The sequence below is a fragment of the Typopeltis vanoorti genome, chromosome 15, assembly GCF_054136105.1.
Source record: "Typopeltis vanoorti isolate ZY-2024b chromosome 15, IOZ_Tvanoo_1.0, whole genome shotgun sequence".
NCBI lineage: Eukaryota > Metazoa > Arthropoda > Arachnida > Uropygi > Thelyphonidae > Typopeltis > Typopeltis vanoorti.
In genome coordinates, this window is record NC_143563.1 from 7493319 (window position 1) to 7515217 (window position 21899).

The 21899-nt window shown below is 35.1% G+C and overlaps 1 protein-coding gene across 3 annotated transcripts in view; it reads right to left on the minus strand.

Annotated features, from left to right (window-relative positions):
• LOC150098339 (uncharacterized) overlaps positions 1-21899 on the minus strand; it is a 275596-nt gene that overhangs the window by 89954 nt on the left and 163743 nt on the right. For all 3 annotated transcript variants that reach the window (XM_090405890.1, XM_090405891.1, XM_090405889.1), the window contains one exon: positions 15600-15684. In XM_090405890.1, coding sequence (XP_090262016.1) covers positions 15600-15684 — 85 coding nt within the window. The remainder of the gene's footprint in view (positions 1-15599; positions 15685-21899) is intronic.

Sequence of the window (21899 nt, forward strand, 5' to 3'; positions counted from 1 at the left end):
AAAGACGTTGGCAAGAATAGTAGAAAATAAATATCAGGAAGGCAGCAAAATATTCTGGAGGCTATTGAAATGGAGAAATGGAGGCAAGAGTGCCTGTAAGAGGAATTAGAAATAATAAAGGTGACATGAAAACTGGATAAAAAAGATATCCTTCATGTATGGAGTAATTATTTTGAAAAATTGCTAAATGAAACAAGCAGTAACAGTACAGTGGTAAAAAACAATCAACAGGAATGCAATCAGGAATACATATCCATAATTGAAGTTGAAAAACCATCAAAAGCCTGAAATGTGGAAAGGCAGGACATGGCAGGAGTAGATGATATTTAACCAGAAATGCTCAAGTATTTAGGTATAAAAGTCTTGCAGTGGCTGCACTGATAGTTCAGAAGGCCTGGAAAAGACAAATTCCAGATGATTGGAGTAGAGCTCTCAGAGTACCCATATACAAAAAGGGAAATAAAATTGAATATGAAAATTACAGAAGTATTTCCCTACTGAATGTTCCTGGTAAGATTTATACAAGTATACTTCAGAAATGGTTGAGAAGAATTGTGGAAGGAAAGCTTGGGGAAGAATAAGCTGGATTCAAGCCAAATAGAGGCTATCAGGATCAGATTTTTACTTTATGACAAATAGTTGAGAAATTGTGGGAATATAATAAAGATCTGTATTTAAGTTTTGTAGACCTGCAAACTTGTCTAAGAATTATTGGAGAGAAAACACTAAACCATGGTGGAAAGTTGTTTTGGGGATTTCTAGATTTTGAAAAGGCATTTGATTCAGTGAAACATAAAAGGCTTTTTGACATTCTAGAAAATATTAATATTGACTCTTATGACGTGGAAATTTTAAAGAGATTATATTGGTCACAAACAGCGTCAGTATATATAAATGGAGAGGAAACAGGAGAAAACAGGATGCAAGTTATTACCATTATTGTTTAACGTTTATAGTGAACAGATGCTTAGAGAGGCACTTGAGGATGTAGAAGAAGAAATAAAAATAAATGGAAGAATCATTAATAACTTAAGATATGCGGACGATGTAGTGGTGATGACAGAAAGTGAAAATGGATTACAACAAATTATCAAAGAATTGAAAACTCTTGTAAAGAATACAGACTAAGAATTAACACAAAGAAGACCAAGATAATGATAATGGGCAGAAAAATAGGAGATAACGTAAAGATAAGATGTGAATAGATTTCAATATTTAGGTTGCTGGATCTCCAAGTTGGACATTAGAAATAGAATAGGCAAAGCTAACTCAGCATTTATGGAAATGAAGAAAATTTTAATAAACAAGAATATTAAACTAGGTGTTAGAGTTGGAATAGTTAAAGCAACAGTTTGGAGTATTGCAAGTTATGGAAGTGAGTCATGGACACTCAGAAAGAGAGATATGGAAAGAATTAATGCATTGGAAATGTGGTGTTATAGAAAGATGGAAAATATTAGCTATACAGAAAGAATATCAAATCAAGAAGTTTTGAATATTATGCAAAGAAAGACCAGATTTGCAGGACATCTGAGAAGTTCTTCGGGACACCTGACAAGAACTATATTACAAGGGAAAGTTGGGGGGGGGGGGGGGGGGGAAGAGAAGACATGGAAGACCAACTATAGAGTGGTTCAATGACATCGTTGAATGGACTGGTTTAAGAATGACGGAGGCAACAGACAGAGATAAATGGAGAAGAGCTGCTCATCTGCTGCAACCCTCTTGCTAGAGGATGCTACCTGACGACGACAAGACCTGCAAAAGGCATATGACAAGGTGCCAAGAGAAAAACTATTCAAAATGCTAGTTATATGGTATCAATGGGACATTATATCAAGCAATACTTAGTCTTTATTTGAGTTGCAAGTCAGCAGTTAGAATTGAAGTACAGGAAGATAGCCTGCTGTTAAATCTATTGTCAGATATGGATGTACATTATCCCCTCTGTTAATCATTATCTATATGGATCACATTATGAAGGAATGTGGTATTAAACTTGATATCAAAATTGGAGATATTAATCTCAGCTCTTTACTTTATACAGATGATGTTATACTTTTAAATAAATCCAGTACAAGTCTACAAGATTCCCTGACTAAATTGAATAACTGTTAATAAATTTGGTATGAAGGTCAGCAATAACAACATAAAGCCAATGAAAATAGGCAGTAGCAATGAAAATATCAGCAGCATTGTGAATGGAGAACCTATAGAACAAGTAAAACATTTCAGCTACTTAGGCACAATATTTAGTGAAGATGGTAAATTAAATATGAAAATAGACAATAGAATCAACAAAGCTGGTATGATAGGAAGTCAACTGAAAAATTTATATGGAATAAGAGATAAATTAGTCTAAACACTAAATTAGCTGTATATATACAAGACAGTGTTCAAACCAATTTTAACTTATGGATCTGAGAGCTGGGTTATAAATAAAACACTTGACCAAGGACTAGAGGAAGAACAAGATATAGGTGGATTGATACCATAAAAAATGCCTTAGAAGACAAATATAAGATCTGGTAATGTTGGAGTCTTGACAGGTAACAAATTGATTTGGAGAAAAATTGTAGGTAGGAAGTTAGTAATGATGTAAGTATTTCATGTAACTTAGTACTACCATAATATCCAGTACACCCCTTGAACGGTACATGTCAGGAATTTGATGATAAATAAATAAATATATATATATATATTGCTGATTTTCATGTCAATCTGCTACAGATGTCATTCAATTTAGAGAATCCAGGTGACTTACGCAGGATGTGTTTAGGAGTATAACGTCATTAAAATAAAGCAAAAAGTTAAGTTTGAGATCTTTGATTATCATATCAGTTTTAATGCTACTTTCTTTCATAATGAAGATATTGAATAAGAATGGAGATAGTGTAAACCTGATTTTACAATCTATCTTTCTGTGTTTCCTTCAATTCTAACTGCTGGCTTACAATTTAAATACAGACTATGTATTGCTCTATATAATGTTCCATTTACTTGATATAATTATAGTATTTTGAAAAGCTTTTCTAGGGATACCTGTTGTATGCCTTTTCCAGATTTAGAAACTTAAATACTGATCCTTATTATATTCCCATGATTTCTCAATTTGTAGTAAATTTCTCAAATTTCTCAATTATTTGTAGTAAAGCGAAAATCTGATTGTGACAATCTGTTTGGCCTGAACCCAAGTTGTTCTCCAATTTCTCTTCCACAATTTTTATCAGCCTCTTCTCGAGTATGCTTGAATAAATCTTACCATAGGAAATCATTATTTCATTATTGAGCAAACACAAAGCTTTAATTTTTTTCTTTGAAGTGTTGCCAGCAAGGTTTTGAAAAAAAAATTAGAAAGATCTAGGGCACACTGATAAGTGCCAGAGTCAATACAGTCCACTATAGGAACACAGTGGATATATATAGGAATATAGCCAACTTTATGGACCTTGGGAAGACCACAGAGAGTGGCAGATGATCATCAGAAGAGGTGAGGATGAATGGTGGAAAACAAAATATCCTACACATGGTTTAAGTAGTAATTAGTGAAAGGAAGAGACAGAGAGCTGGCCATACTTTCAGTCTGTTTCTAAAATCTTATTTTCCTGCTGAAGTTACCCAACTGTATAACAGATTCAAATATTTTCACCACATCAGAGAATGAGAGGGTGAGAGCATCTCAAAGCTAACCTAACCAGAATATCAGATCGTAGGGAAATATATTTGATCTTTTTGAGGAATTATGTGGACGTTTCATAAATGATCTGGAATGTCCGATGTGTGCCCTTAATAAATAAATTTTACCTATATGTAGGACAGTCAATACAGATCACAATGGATTTCACAGGGTAGCCTTCTTTATGTATCTTTATAATAAGTTGGTTGCATACCAAAGCCCAATGGAGTATAAATGTGATGAGTTACTTGTGACTTGATGGTCTCCTTAAATCTAGTGAATATAGAAATAACATTCATATCATAGATGCAGAGACTAAGGTTTTGCTAAAGTTATGATTTTGCCATGATATAGTTACAGGATTTAAAAGAATACAATGAGAAGAAGAACATGGAAGAAAGTGAAGGCATGCATGCACGCACAGAGAGGGGGGGGGGACAAAGGAAAATATATAGCAGGTTGCTTAGAGGACATGCATTAACAAATCAGCTCAATCAGTATAGTTTGATTAATTATTATGGGAGATTTCAATCATGGCAACACAGACTGGATGGATTTGGTTGGTTGGTTTATAGTTTGTTGGCACAAAAAACAGCAAAGATCATATTGCACCTTAGTAAAGGTTACAGCAATACACAAGGTCAAATATTGGAAGGAAGAAAGAATATAGGGGGGAGGGAAGGAAAACGAAATTTATAACTACTGAAAAAGATAATTACTTAAAAGAAATGTGACTTAAAAGAACCTGGGGTTTGGAGTAGTTGATCTGGTAACAGCATAGAGGATATGTCCATAATCTAGGTAGCCACAATATCTTAGTTGGAAAGAGTTATCATGCATAAGCACTGTCATATCATTAGAAACCGCATGGAACAACATTAGTAGTGCACTGATAAATGGTCAGGAGACATTTAAGGGGAACAGTATAAAACTGTATATCTATGGATAGGAGGATAAATCAGGCAGAAGTTAAATAAATGAATAGCATCATTAAACAGGAACTGCAAAAAAAAAAAAAAAAAAAAAAAAAAAAAAAAAAAAGCATAGTGGAAGGAATATAAAATTTTAGAAAGACAATCAGCAGGAAGGATGAGCAGCACTAGTAAAAGAAGGCAAAATCAGATTGGATCAGATTTCTAATCTATTTACACTGATTGTATGGTGTAAATGGGACATTATATTGACCAATAAGAGTCTATATATGAGTTGTAAGTCAGCAGTTAAAAGTTAAGGAAATACATGAAGATGGTTTATATTAAATCAGGTATGAGACAAAGCTGTACATTATCTCCACTGTCATTTGTCATCTAAATGGATCACATTATGAAGAAAAGTTGTATTAAACCTGATATCAAAACTGAAGATGTTAATTTGAGCTTTTTACTTTATGCAGATGATGTTATACTTCTAAGTCAGAGGTTCCCAAACTGTGAGGTGGAATTCACTTGGGCCTGGCTCCCACTGAAGGTCGAAACTAGTCTGGGTAGTGGCCCTTCCCTTAATGCATAACATTATACATATCTGCAAGGAGATGTGTTTTGCATTATGGGAGATACTGAGATAGGAGTGTTGGTATCTTGCTCCACCTTTGCAAGGAGTTGCCCGGTGTTGTACCACTTTACCCCAGTCCTGAAGATACTTTCAGGCGCAATCTTTGTTTGCACACACTTGGATAAAGGATTAAACTAAATTTATTATAGTCTGACCAAGTGAAAAATAAACTTTCGACAACTGTTGATGGTGCAGAGTTTTGGTTTGAGAAGGCAACACAAGTTCAGAGGAATTTCCACACGCAATACAGCAAAGATCCTCCTAGTAGGTGCACAATCAATGCCACAAGAATTTTGTGGAAACAGGCTGTTCCATGCGTCATCCAAGGTCAACAGAAAGGCTGTGTGCCGCTGATGCTGTTATGGAAGTAGTTTGGGAAAATTGAAATTCTACATGTGACTGCATGGCGTGTTTTACAACAGCGTCTACATTTAAGGCTCTACCCTCGTACAACATTTGAAGACAATAAAAAGATATGCCAGAATTTCTGTATGGAAATGATCAGTAGGATAGAACAAAATGAGGATTTTTTTTTTTGGACATTTTCAGTGACAAGTGCACTTTTCACATAAGTGGGTAAGTAAACACAACTGCAGAATTTGAGGAAGTGAAAATCTATATGCCATCGTAGAACATGTTCACAGCATCCCAAAGGCTAACGTTTTGTGCACCACAAGCAAGAAGAAAGTGTATGGACCCTTCTTTTTTTCAGAGTCTACCGTTACTGGTGGTGTGTATATCTGGATATGCTACAAGGGTACCTAATACCATAATGAGATGATGATGACCAGGATGGATGTTTACATTTCCAACAAGGAGGAACACATCCTCATTACCTAACAGAAGTAAGGTCATACCTCGACACCAATTTTCCAGTCAGATGGATTGGTAGAGGGGCATCTGTAACATGGCCACTGCGTTCCCCCAATCTTACACTGTTAAATTTTTTCTCATGGAGCTTTGTGAAAGATCGAGTGTTTGTACCACCACCACCAGCCAATTTGAATGAGACGCATTCAGGAATTACTGCCGCCATTGTTGAAGTTATACCAGATATGCTCTGCCACGTGTAGCAGGAAACTGATTATAGATGGGACATCTGTAGAATTACTGGAGGCAGTCATATCAAACTTTAACTATCTGCATTGAAACTTCAAGTGTTATGCTATATTTGCATGGTAATAAAAATTGTTCATCTATCACTATTTACCTTCTATTGTCATTCAAAGTTGTATATATCCGCTTTTGAAACATCCTGTATTTATGGTTGAAGCACCTAAGGCTATGAGGTCAGTGGATTATGTCTGTAAATTGCTGGAGGCTGTCTGTTACTACATTATCTATTACTACATCCTAAGAGAATGTTTCACCTGGGAAGAGATAATGTAGTGACAGCAATAGATGAGAATACAGGTAGATGAACTTGAGGTGCTTAGGTATTACAAAGTCTCGATGTGAATACTGCTGTGGGGGTTGAATAGGATACTGGCCTGAGTTAGCAAATTACAGAAAAAGTATCTCAAGAGTTAAGGCACTGGAAAATGGGTGAAGAGTAGAGTTCAAGAATGGGCAATAGGAATGATACTTTTTTTTTTTTGGAAGAGCAAAACAGCTTTGTGAAAGGTGGGTCTTGCCATGGTAATTTACTCACTTTTTATAATAAAGTGGCAGCTGAGTTGAATAAAGAGAATAATAATACCAATAATACTGCTGGATTTTGAAAAGGAATTTGACAGAATATCAGATAGAGCTCTATTATATGAGGGTGGTCTAAAAGGTTCTTGGCCTGACAATGAAAAAACGAATTAATAATTTCAAAATTATTTTTAATTTTCAACATAATCTCCCTTAAGACTAATACATTTATTCCAGCGATGCTCCAGCGCCATTATCCCACCCATGTAGTGGTTCTCAGTAAGATCTGCAAAATACCCCTCTACAGCTGTAATCACCTCTTGATTCGAAGAAAACTGCTGACCAGCGAGAAAGAGTTTTAGCCTTGGGAAGAGATAGAAATCAGAGGGAGCCAAATCTGGGGAAGAGGGTGAATGTTCCAACAATTCATAGTGCAGATCCCTTAATTTTCCCATTGCCAAAACACCTTTGTGGGCAGGTGCACTGTCCTGATGAAAGATGATTTTTTTCTTCCGCAAACCGGGTCTTTTCTTACGAATTTTTTCATCTAGTCTGGTTAAAAGATTGGAATAATATTCCTGGTTATTGTTTTACCCTTTCAAGATAATTAATAAAATAAATGCCTTTAGAATCTCAAAACACCGATGCCATGACCTTTCCTGCTGATGGAAAAGACTTTGTCTTCTTTGGCACTGAACAACCGTCTTGTCCACTGCTGTTTGGATTCTGGTGAATGGTGAATGCAAGTCTCATCCATGGTAATAAATCGATGTACAAAATCAGTTTTATTCTTGTTAAAACCCTCCATGCACTATTCAGAGATTTTCATGCAAGTGCGTTTTTGATCTGCTGTGAGCAAGAGCAGCACCCATCTTGTGCAAAGCTTTTTCATTTGCAATTCTTCATGCAAAATATATCCTACACATTCCTATGAAATGTTTATAGTCTCAGTAATTTCCCCGCACTTTGACTCACCGGTCATCCAATACCATATCGTGCACTTGATTAATGATTTCTGGTGTTGTTATACTTTTTAGACATCCTTCACTTGGATCATCTTCACAGCTGGTATGGTCACATTTAAATTCGGCAACCCATTTCTTAATTGTTGAAAATGAAGGAAGAGTGCCCTTAAACTTTTATGAACTTCAAATGAATTTCTTTTGGTGTTAAACTTTCTTTTACAAAGAATTTTATAACAGCACGATACTCAATTTTATCCATTTCAAGGGATACAGACAACACTTTTGCTTCAGACAGCTGTATAAAACAAATTACTTGATGGAATGATTGCAATTTCACATGGATGCTTATGACAGATGTACCAACTTTGAATAAAAAAATCTTGCCAATAGTGTTGACATCTATGGTCGAGGTCAAGAACTTTTCAGACCACCCTTGTATAAGCTGGAGCAAATGGGGATAGATATGAAGCACTGATATGGATAAGGGATAACTGACGGACAGTTATGAGATGGTAGTGTGAGGCAGAGTAGAACCAAAGAGAAGCCAGGCGACTAATCATGTGGCAGAGTTCTATTACTTAGGCCATTGTATAATTTGTACATTATCATCATATTCCTCATATGTACCCTCAGGGGGTGTACAGGATAATTATGATAGTACTAGATGAAAACATTACACTATTACTAACTTCTGATCAACAATTTTCCTCCAAATTAATCTGTTATCTGTCAAGAGTCCAACGTTATCAGATCTTATATTGCTGTCTTTTAAGGCAGTTTTTTACTGTATCAATCCATCCACATTGTGATTTTCCTCTGGTTGCTTTTCCTGCTAACCTGGCAAAGGGACACCTGTTTTCTTTACTCTCCCATTCTCTTTAAGTAACCATACCACCTGAGATTAGCTCTGCTAACACATTCCTAAATGCTAACAATGGCAAGTTATAATATCCTAATTTTTAACATGATACTGCCACTGTTGCCACCTGTTCACTCCATTTATCTTTCTCACAATTCTCATATCAGAGGTCTCCAGTCTTTGATCATGTGTTTTATTTTTAATCCAGCTCTCAGATCCATAAGTTAACATTGGTTTAAACAAGTCTTGTATACAGCTAATTTAGTGTTTTGATTAATTTCTTTCTTATTCTATATAACATCATCTGCATAAAGTAAAGAGCTAAGATTAACATGCCAATTTGGATATCAGATTTAATACCACTTTCCTTCATAATGTGATTCATACAGATAATGAATAACATTGGAGATAATGTGCACCCTTGTTGCACACCTGATTTACCATCAGACCATCTTCCTATCAATTCTAACTGCTGACTTACAGTTTAAACAGAGACTATGAATTGCTCAATATAATGTCTCATTTACACCATATAACTGTAGCGTTTTGAAGAACTTTCCTCTTGGAACTTTGTCATATGCCTTTTCCAGATCAACAAAAATTAAATACAAATCCTTGTTATATTCCCAAGATTTCTTAACTATTTGCTTAAAGAGAAAATCTGATCCTGACGACCTCTATTTGGCCTGAATCCAGCTTGTTCTTCACCAAGCTTCCCTTTCACAATTGTTCTTAGCCATTTCTCAAGTATACTTGCATAAATCTTACCAAGAATACTCAGTATGAAATACCTCTGTAATTCTCACATTCAGTTTTATTTCCTTTTTTATAGATGGGTACTATGAGAGCTCTGCTCCAATTATCCAGAATTTGACCCTCTGACCAGGCCTTCTGAATTATCCAATACAGTCATTTGTACATTATTAATACAGAAAATTACTGCTGACCTGGTTGGCCGAGCAGTTAGTGCCAAAAGGATTCGGGTTCAAATCCCGCCATGAGCATGGATGTTTGTGATGCTCTGTGGAAATACTAGTGGTGGCAGCGGGTGGTAGATGGCGTTAGTGGATTGAGTGGCGGAGACGGAGAGTTGTAGAGTAGGTGCCCTCCCTCGATGAGTCTTTGGACTCCCTAGATGTGTCACAATAATAATTATTATTATTATTCGCAGACGTACAGAACAAGAAAGACAATAGCTAAAGAAGTGTGGTAGAGATTTTGCAAGATGATTTAGGTGATATAGAGATGCTGTATGTATAATATGGAAACGTATACAGTTATGTACTAGGGATAAAAAGATGAAAAGCAGCATACTGAACTGATGGAAGTAGACTGAAAAATTCATGAATGTAGAGATTTCAGCATGATAATTAACAGCAAACTGAGTTCAGAGGATATATTACAAAAGTGGGCAAATAGCTCAAAGAATCACTTGTGAAGGGATGCTGAAGAACACATTGACAAGCAGAGATATAGAGGTTGTTATATGCCTTTAATAAAAACATATCTGGATTACTGTGATTTAGTTACCTGGGAATAAGAAAATGTTGAAGATCCAGGGACAAGGAACCTAAATTGTGATTGGTTTGATGTGTACTCTCTATGAGAATACTGAAGATATTTGAGTTAAAGAGTTTAACTGACAGGCTAAAAAGAAGGGACATGACAGAAACATAAGTTATTAAAGGTGTTTTATATAGTGGATGATAAAGAAATGTTTTGATACATCACAGGACAGAAGAGAACAAAAAGATCACTAGAAGTTATACAAGAGTTATTATTAGTAAAGGAGGACCATTTTTTACTTAGAGTGGTGAATGAATGAATGAAATGGGTTGCTTTTGAGGGCTATATTAGTGAATGAGTTTAAGGAGAGTATGATACATATTGTGTGAATAATGGTTAGTGTGAGCCTTCTGCAAGGAGTCTTTGGATCATATGAACATTTTTTATTTTAAATGTGATATTCATTTTTATCCTATCCAATGTTAAATGGTTATTACTTCCTATTTCAAATCACCGATGCCCTCTTTGCAGCCTATTGTTTTGTATATGTTTTAAAACATGCAGAAAACTCGTATATTTATGTTATGTTCAAACATGGTATTAATAACGAGGTATATATATATATATATATCCAGCTTGTATCCTGATCAGAAATATGGCAGGTATTTATCATCACTATTAGTCTTACCCTTTTCTTCAAATTTTCCTAACATTTCCATATATCTAGGATTCATTTCCTACTCTGTAAAAGGAAATCATCTTCCTCCCCTCCATTTCTGATGAGTCTAAATTTCTCTACTACTTCTCTTCAACTAGAACCACCTTTGGTGGGATCATAAACAAATATAAGTCTCATTATTCAATATCCTATTTTGAAATTTGATCACACTTCTCTTCTTGAAATAAACTCCAATATCAAGTTTAGTGTTGAATGCTATAGCTGATGCTTACTTACCCAGATCCTTATTGCCTGAATAAGTCATCTTGTGCTTATATTTGGTCACCTGATTTTCATTATGATGTGGAAACAGTGGAGAGGTTACAGGACTGTGGATGACTGTAGATTGCAGAGTTTGATGCATAGATAGTGATATGATAGAGACATTTAAATTAGTATGGGGATTTTATCAGATTAATCTAGAGGGGAGAGTGTGGTATAATCACACCCTCCGTGGAGTGAGTAGACCCATCGTGGGAGGTTCATTCAACTAACCACATATTTATCATACTGAATTTTAAAATCCTTAACACTCCCTGCATTAACAACATATTCCAGTAATGCATTCCATTCACACACAATTCTCCATGTAAAAAATCTACTCTTCACAGCCTTCTTTACGCTTTTACATAACTTCCAGGGATGTCCTATGGTTCCCCCCCCCCCTCTTGCCTTCTACTCTTTTTATAATCTCTTCTCATTCTCCCTTGTTGTTTTGGCCTTCTTCATCTCGGTATCATCAATAATGCAAATATATGAAATTCCTCTGCCAGGTGCCTCATCTATTAAGGCTTTGAATACTGATCTTCAATTTACTGAGTATGAGGTTTCTCAAGAGTAAATTTTTGCTTTCCCTAGTCTCTGATGAAAACAGTAATGTTTTTGGACAATTGAGCAATATCCCAGTTAGCATGGTATCTGATTATTTTATATTTTAAGACATATTAGTTTCAACCAATACATGATAAATTTGTTAACAATAGTGCATACCAAAGGAAGATAAGGACTGGACAGGGTCAAAAAAAGTACACATTTGGTTCTCCATATTTTTATTAGTGTTAGGATATTTAAGGGGAGTATCTAAAGACGGAAGTGATGCTGAAAGTGGATACAATGTCTAAGTTGTTTGGGATTAAAATTTGGACAGAGATTTAAAATTAGTAATAATATTTTATGCATGACGTGATATGGCATGTGTGTGTGTGAATGGGAAGAGCGAGAATCTGGACAACTGTTTTACTAATCTAAAGGAAAGGAAAATAGCAATGTCAACTATAGACTGAAAGGATAAGTTGATTTATGGAAAGGGTTGCATTTTTCAGATAATTCAGGAGGCAATGAGATTATTTTGAATAATCCCTTTATTATATTTTTGTGAGTTGTTAGGTCAATCTTTATTGCTATATGTGGTATGATCGCTAAGCAGAACTTTCATTTTTCAGGTCTATTCACTGCCATGAATTCAGAACTATAGCAGCATTATCCTTATCTTCTCCAGTGATAACTTTCTTTATTTCTTATAATCGCATAGCGGTTTCTGAAAAAGTTTCTTTCAGAAGATTCATGTTACTTATTCACCTTTTCATTTTTTTTTTAAATGTAGAGTTCATACATGAGAAGTAAGTTAATCAATCTATAGTACGTTACCATCAGGGGCGAATATTCCGGGTGTGCGGTGCTCATTCACGAAATATCAATAACAGCGATATTATATTTTTGCATTTATTCCTGCTAAAGACTCTCCCAATTGTTTAGACTTAAAATTGATCACAATATACTAATGCTTCACGAAGAGGGCACTTTTCTAAACGTAAACATTGCATCACATTCGTGTTAATAGCCCGGGTGTGCTTTCAAAATGCATACACCTTTGAGCCCTTCGAAAAAATGTAAAGAGGGGGCAGCGGGTCAAATTCTTAGCTTTCTAGTATTTTTAAACCGCTGAGAAGGCGAGGCTAGGTGAGCTAACATTTTGAGCTCACCCAGCACCTAGTGTCTGTGATTGATTATTGTGTCAACCAATCCAATTGAACGTTGTCACTTGTCATTAGTTGAGAGATTTCTGTATGGGATGGTTGTATTACAAACAGCTGTTACACGTTTTCTGGAACTGAAAATTTGAAAGTGGATGTTAGGAGAAAAAAGCTAATTGTTTTTTCTTTTGCTTGTGCAGTATAGCATCTGTTGAGGGTGCAAAGTTTTTTAACGGTATATAGAGACATTTTTATTCTAGTCTTCGGAAACAACAGACAGTAAAAAATATCTATTCCTGAATAAAAATATGAATATTCTGTTATTATAAGACATTGTTGATCTACAATAAAATACCAGCATATGTGAGATTGATAAGACAGAAAAAAACCACTGATGCTAAAAAGAAATAAATAAATAAAATAAAAAATGAAAAAAAAAAAAATAATAATAATAATGAATGTAGGATTCCTGAAAGTGTAAATTATTCCGATAACGATCGGATGTTATGTATACTGAATCTCAGTAAACAAAATAAAATTCTTGGAAAATGGAGCGAAATATACACAAACCAGAGAAATACACATATAATATGTGCAACAAATTTTACGAGATGATTTGCTACTCTATCAAACTATATTTATTCCTGCAATACTCTCTCTCTCTCTTCACAAGTTTTTTTTTTTTTAATTATGCCATCATAAATTCACTTATTCATGTTTAGACTATAGGATCATGCTGTTCGCTCTACCCAGCAACTTATAGGACACACATATCACAAATGATAATTATTAATAATTCATTTACCATTAATGCAAGTGTTTCTACTCACACTTATTCTTTCTTATTCTTACGTCTTATAAATGATGGTTCACATATTTTCATCTTTGAGTATTTCAAATATACCAACCAAATATAGCATTCTCCTTCATTGTTGCTTTCTAATAAATCCTAAAACAAATGGATTGTTCCCCCACTCTATGCAGAAGTATTCAAAGTTATCCTGCAATTAATTGCATTGGACCAATTAACATGAGCACCTATGCACTCTCAAAACTTTCATACACTGATAAAAATGCAATCACACGGTCATGGGTGTCCACGTGTGCAGGGGGAGGGGCCACTTTCCCCTGGGATGGATTAAAAAATTCCACAAATTATAATCGTAAAATTGATTGAGATATATAATCTTACACCCTCAACCCTGAGATGCTTTGTCTGTCTTAAAATTTTATTATGGGTTAGCCTGTTTTGGCCCACGGCAGGGGTAGACATAGAACACGTGTTTTATTGTAGCAATAAAACACGTGTTCCTGTTTTTGGTTCATCTTTTTCTGAATTGTGAACAGTGACCAGTTAGTTTGTCCTCTGTGTCTAGTGAGTCACTGAGTGAAGTGTGAATTATAAATTTATAATGAAACAAATTTAAACAGAAAAATACATTTTTAAAATGTAAGTGTATGCAATTTAATATTATTTTACTTGTTAGTTTTATGATTTTTTGCTTTTAAACTGAAATAATTTAATTTAGGATTAATTAATTAGTTGATTTTTAATAAAATATGCCGGTCAAATTTTTTTTATATATGAAATTGTGCTAAAAACTATTAATTCGGAATACTTTTTCCCCCAAGAATTAAAAATCATTAAAATCGATGCAAAATGAAAATAATGTATTTATAGTTTACATCAACAAATAATTACATAAAAAAAGCTAAAATACATTTATTTAATTAAATCAATAATTATAAAAATTTATTGATGTAATTATGTCTCCAAGCTTTGCCCCCACCCCCTAGAAAATTTTCTGCGGACACACGCCCATGCATACGGTCAAATTGGCATGAAATTTGTACAGTGGGTTGCATAACCCACACCCAACCGAAATGGGCACGTGACCGCACTGGTTACTACTGTGTATGGGTAGTGTGTTGGGAAAGGAGAAACTTGTTTATATTTGATTTAAAAGCCTGTATTGTATTCCTTGGAAGCATATAAGGGGAAAGATTGTTCCACAATGCTGCAATAGTAGGGATGGAGGAGGAGGAGGAGGAAAAGAAACTTGTTCTGTGGGTTTCAAAGTGTACTGAAGAAATGTTGGGCAGCAGCTGTGCATGTTCCAATGGACTTAGTATTGAGTGGGGGAATTATTGATGCTATTTTGTATGAACATTTGCTATGGAAATATCTATAGCAGGGGTTCTCAACCTTTTACAGTGGCGTACCACTACATTTAATTCAAGATATTAGATGTACCAGTAAGCAATCTGTTTTCGTACCACCCGGCAGTGGCTCACGTACCACCAGTGGTACGCGTACCATAGGTTGAGAATCCCTGATTTATAGCATGCAGATATTGCAGAAATTAAATGCCTGTGTAAAAGTGGGAGCAGTGAGTTGGTAAGAGATGGGTTATTAATAAATCTAATTGCCCTCCTTTGCATTGAGCCACTTAGCCTTTATAAAATATCATGTTAAAATTTATAAATCACATGCTCAAGTTACTACTCATGAGATAACCAAATACATTTTTTAATTTCCCTGGTATATAATGAATGTATTAATTGCTATATTTTTAAATGAAACATTATCTGAACAATGACTTGCAACTGTTCAACTGTATGTGCGAGTATTCACCAACTTCTCCATCTGGAAAATGACTAGTTAAAATTATTATAGAGTAAGATTTCTACTGTGAATAAATAGTAAAAAGCTCACCTAACAACTGTACCAAATTAGGATGTTTCATCTCTTTCATTATAGAAGCTTCTTCTAAAAAATCCTTCAGTGCCATTGTATCCTCCTGAAACAAGGTAAGATATTTAATTATATTAAAGAAGAGAATTTTATCAAAATACCATACTTATCTAATTCTTTTTAAAATAGTCCCAAGTGCTAAAATGTAAAATTAGCCATGAACAAAATCAAAGTCTTCAATAACTGAATGGTCAGAAACCTTTCAAATGTATCCGTCCAAGTTACAACTGCTTAAGTTATAAATCAACAAATATATAAATTACACACATACACACTTCCATCGTAATGCCATCCTTTGCTGGAAAGATATGAGTGCAAATCTTGCCTAAGGTGTAAGAAATTTGTTTTGTATGAAATTTAAATTGACATCAGAAGCTGAAAATAATGACCTTTTTTTTTAGTCTGTTATGGCCAAGTAACATGATTTTATGCAAGTTGAATTAATGCTCTGATAGAGTGTTAATCCTATCTACATAGTCTATTATATCTATCAACAGCACAAATTCACTGCTTGTGTATCTCTGCCACATCTAGATGAGATCAACCTTCACAAATTGGAAAGACTCTTCGTGTTAAAAGTTATCATCATCATCATCAAATTCCTGATATGTACCCTTGGGGGGGGGGGGGGATAATTATGATAGTACTACATAAAAAAGTTACACTATTACTAACTTCCAATCAAGAATTTTTCCCAAAATTAATCTGTTATCTGTCAAGATTCCAATATTATCAAATCTTATAATTCTGTCTTTTAAAGCACATTTTACTATATCAATCCATCTGCATCTTGGTCTTCCTCTGGGTCTTTTCACTGCCAACCTGGAAAAGAACACTTGTTTAGCCTAATTTTTCTTCTCCCATTCTATTGAAATGATCATACCACCTTAGATTAGCTCTACTAGTATATGCCTGAATGCTAACAATGCCAAATTCTTTCCTAATATCCTCGTTTTTAATGTGATACAGCCATTGATGCCATCAGTTTACTCCACTAATCTTTTTCAGAAATCTCATATCAGAGGTCTCCAGTCTTTGATCAAGTGTTTTTTTATTTCTAACCCAGCTGTCAGATCCATAAGTTAAAATTGGTTTGAACATCATCTTGTATACAGTTAATTTAATGTATTGACTAATTTCGTTCTTATTCCATATAAATTTATCCAGCTGACTTCCCACCATACCAGCTTTAGTCGCCTATTTACATATTTAATTTTCCGCCTTCACTAAAAATGTGTGCCTAAATGGCTGAAATGTTTCACTTGTTCTATAGGTTCACCATCAAGGATACAGTTGAGGTTTTTAATGTTTCTGCCTATTTTCACTGACATCTTTTTATGCTGATTTTCATACCAAATTTATTACAACAGTTATTCAATTTAGTCAGGAAATCTTGCAGACCTGTACTGGATATATTCAGAAATATAACATCATCTGCATAAAGTAAAGAGCTAAGATTAACATCACCAATATTGATATCAGATTTAATACCACGTTCCTTCATAATAAGATCCATATAGATAATGAATAACAGTGGAGATAATGTGCATCCTTGTCAGACACATGATTTTACCTTCTTCATGTCTAACTGCTGACTTCCAGTTCAAATAGAGACTACATATTACTCTATATAATGTCCCATTTACACCATATAACTATGGTGTTTTGAAGAGCTTTCATCTTGGCACCTTGTCATATGCCTTTTCCAGATCAAATACAAATCCCCTGTAATATTCCCAAGATTTCTCCACTATTTGTCATAAAGTGAATATCTAATCCTCACAACCTCTGGTCTGAAACCAGCTTGTTCTTCATCAAGCTTCCCTTCCACAATTTTTCTTAGCTGTTTCTGAAGTAGACTTGAATAAATCTTACAGGAACACTCAGTAGGGAAATACCTCTGTAATTTCTCACATTCAGTTTTATTTCCCTTTTTATAGATATGTACTGTAATATTTTGCTGGCTTCATAATAATATGATGTTATCTATGTTATCTGTTATCTTTGATATGTTATTGTTTCTTATCGTTAATGTCGATGCTGTGACATTGTAAGATCTTTATCATTCTTTACCTTATTTCAACTTCTAATTCCTTTTAGGGGTTTCTCTATAGACTTAATCTTACTCTCAGTTTACTCCCTTTTTGTCCTATTCTAAAGTACTCCCCACCTTGTGCCTGGAATATCTAGATATTTATTTGAATTTCAAGACTGCGCCTCAGAAGTTCCCCTTAAGACACAAGAAAGCATTAATACCCTAGTTGAACAAAGAACTTATTCATATCTTAACTTAGGCACGGTTTGCAGTCATGGCCTAAATTTCTATATTGAACTCAAATAACCAATAACTTCCGGGTTTCCCACCTTACAGATCTGAATTAGTTTTATTTGGGATAAGTGCATTGCAAAAAGATTAAACTGAGACAGAATCATTATGTACTAATAAACAATCGAATTTTAATTACTGGTCAGATAGTTATATACAATACATGAAATTAATACTTCATTCACTTTAGAAATTCTAGGTCTTGAATATATTCTCAGGTATGATCCTTAATGAACTCTCTCAAGCCCTCTCAATTAAATTTCAATTGGTACATTTCATATTACAAATTATTCAAAGACTTTTCACATATACCAAGCAAATATTTTAGGTGCGATTAACAATCACAATTAGCCTTTACACATGCATCATGCATACATTATATAACTCTTAGATTCTCACTCTCTAACTTAAGAACTTAGTTAAGAGACTGGTGATCACATTAGCATAATTTCATCTTTTCTAGATTAAACATTCCTATTATTTACAACAAGCATTTCAATTAGAGAGAATTCAATTAGCCTAAATTGAATTAGGGAATTCAACTACACTCATGTTTAGCTTATCAATCATTTATACAGATCAACGAGTAATTCATGCACGATAAAACTCTATTTTTCTATACCAAACAGTTCAACAGTTCTTTAGGGGAATTGTCTTAATTCGCACACATAAAAGAAATGAACGTATTGCCTCATGTGGGTCTTTGACTGTCTTGTGCACGTCCTCCCTCCTTGTTCTATTTACTTTCTACCGGTACTTCAGGGGTCTCTTCTCCTTGATACTTTCTTCCCTTCCTTGATAAGAGTCTCAGGGCACTGTCAAGGGATCGCATCGGCCAACGGGATACTGGATAGGTTTCTTCTGGCGTCTGGAACTGACCAGCGAGGAACTGTTAGGTCAGTGGGCACACATGTACTCAATCAGAGCGGCAAGGCTTGGACCAATACGGCAAGATTTCTCCTTAGACTGTAACCTCCAGTTTATCCTTGGCTTCGGACTGGAAACTCCCCTTGTGGACGGACTCTCATCTCTCCCCTCCGGAACTAATTGGCGCCTCTCTTGTGTACAGATCATGTAAGATGAACACAGGAAGCACTCTTCAACAAAATCCCGAGCCTTATATATCTCATTACCCCTGCACTTTTCTTCAAGGTCATGGGACCCCAAATGTCCCCGTGCATGTCTTGCGCATAGTTACAAGAACCCCGGACAACAGCATGAGTTTGGCAGTTCTCGAACTTTTGTCGACAAATCTTATTCTTCCTTAATCTGGCTGTGGCCTATGGGACTTTCCATTTGATACCAGCCGTGCCTTTTCAATACTGACCTTGAAGGTCACCTGCTACAGGACTTGTAACCACTTTTCAAAGGAAACTGCCGACTTATAGACATTACCCTTGGTTTCAAACATCCTACTTCTATTTTTAAAACAATGAGTGAGTCAATTCCCTTTGGGCTTATTTTTGTGTTTATACAAAATTTAAACATAGGAAGCATAGATATATTTTGTACAAGGAATTTAAGGTGTGTCCCTACTGTAAAAATCGATGTATTAGAGGTATTATTATTTCTTGTAACATCGAGTTTTTACAGTACTATGAGAGCTCTGCTCCAATTGGAATTCAACCCTCTAACCAGGCCTTCTGAATTATGCAATGCAGCCACTGTAAAACTTTCATACCTCCATATTTGAGCATTTCTGGCTGAATATCATCTACTCCAGCTACCTTTCCACATTTCAGGCTTTTTCTACTTCAAGTATGGATATGCATTCCTGTTGTTAGCTTTCTATCATCATGCTGACACTGCTTGTTTCATTTAGCAGTCTTTCAAAGCAATTACTCCAGACATCTAGAATATCTTTATCTTCAGTTTTCATGTCACCTTTATCATCTCTGATTCCTTTTACAGTACTCTTTCCTCCATTTCTAAGCTATTATAATGGCCTCCAGAATACTTTGCCACCTACACTGATATTTATTTTTTATGTACTTACCAAAATCTTCCTATGACTTTTATTTAACTAGTTTTACAGTGCTTTGCTTTCATACATTTTTCTTGTTATTCTCTAAGAGCACATGCTTACTTCTTTTCCTTCCTCGAACTTCCTTAGCCTACCATGAAGTTCTGATTTCCACATGCCTCTTTGGCTGAATCAATCAATGTTTTTTTCAGGATTTGCCACCAGATCTCCAAGGTTTGGTTCTTGTTTATAAACTTTTTCATTTTTTCTTTAATGATGCTTTTGTATTTCAGTCTACAGTCCACCTCTGAAAGCTGCTCAACCTTGATTTGTACCTCTGAATGAGATCAACAAAGTTTCCATCAATTGGAAAGACTCTTTATGTCCTATATAGAATTCAAATCTAGATCTTTCTGCCCAAATAGCATTATCATACAAAATTAGCTATGGAGGCTTTATTAAAGAAGGCTGACAGTGTTTTATTTATTTTTTGAATTATATTATAGCATGATCTAATTATAACTAAGACTGTAGTTATAATTAGATCATGTTGCTCTAGAACTCATGATTCCATATTTACACTGTTAATCCTTCTATCATGTACACCAGTCCATATTTGCTATTGGTCCATATTTTATAATATACTGAAGATTCTCACTGCTTCAGTATGAAGCAGTGAGAATCTTCAGTATATTATAAAATACCTGCAAGAACATTTTTTGAATAAAAATAGTATTTTAAATAATTATTTTAGTAAATAATGCATAGAGAGTGGTAAAAGAACTAGTGGATTTATATGTAAAACAACAACAAAAGTCAGGGTTTAGTAATTAGATTTTGAATCCACCTAAGTATAACATATGTTTAGCTATAATATAAAATAAAGTTTGGAATAGAAGAATAGCAGCAATTATTAGCAATATGTTTTATTGTCTGAGTTTAAGCTACAGTCAATCCATTTCTATTTGTAGAAGGACAAACAGATTGTATATTTGTATCTCTGACAATGCCATTCTAATCTGTCACTAGGCCAAAAGGGTTTTGGCCTTCCAAGACATTCATGGTCTACACTAAACAAGATCAGGACAGAACATCTCCCAAACAATACCAAAAGACAGATAATTTGACTGAAAAACTGCTGTACGAAATGTCAAAAGGCCTTTGATATTAAAGGAACCTGAACCCTTGTGCTACTAAAGGGCTGTCAATGCACAATATATATAGCCTCTAGCAGTCAAGTCATCCCCATCTTCTAGCAGTATAGCCTGTTTCCACTAAAGGGGCTCTAGCAAATGTTGCAAGCATTACCACAAAAAAAAGTATATCTTCCATCGCCTGGTGAAATACCACCACTTTGCTCATTAGAGAGCTGAAGTAGCTGCAACCATGTTGGTCACTAGAGCAAGGATTCCGGTTTCTGCCCCCCCCCCCCCATCCTTTCCACATGCAGTAAGAGTGGTACCCTTGGCATACCAATCTCAATATATTTGGGGGGGCAAGGACCCTTCCCCATTCAAGAGTACTGCAGGCCAGCTACTGGATAGTACACAGAACTGAACCAGCTAGTAATGAATCTGGAGGCTTGCTGATCAACCAGGATCAAATCCTGCAGCCATGTATTTTGCCAGCTCATGACTGGAGGGAGACCAAATACTGTGGCTGCAGGGGGAACTGCCAAGGCCATGTATAGATAGGAGACAGAGTTCCCTCTGTGGGTAGTATGCTTGCAAGCTCTGCTGCATGTCCCACTTACTCTTTATCTCTTCCTTGCAAAATACAATGGACCATAACCCAAAGAAATTTTATTGCAGATCTCAAAAATTCTCCCACAAAAAAAAGTTTAAAAAAATATATAAAATAAAATCCACATCCCAAACCCAACATCTGTGGTCTAAACAGCAATATAAATGACATGTACCGCCTCCACCACCTACAGTCATTTATACCAGAAGTACTATTCCTATCAAACCCT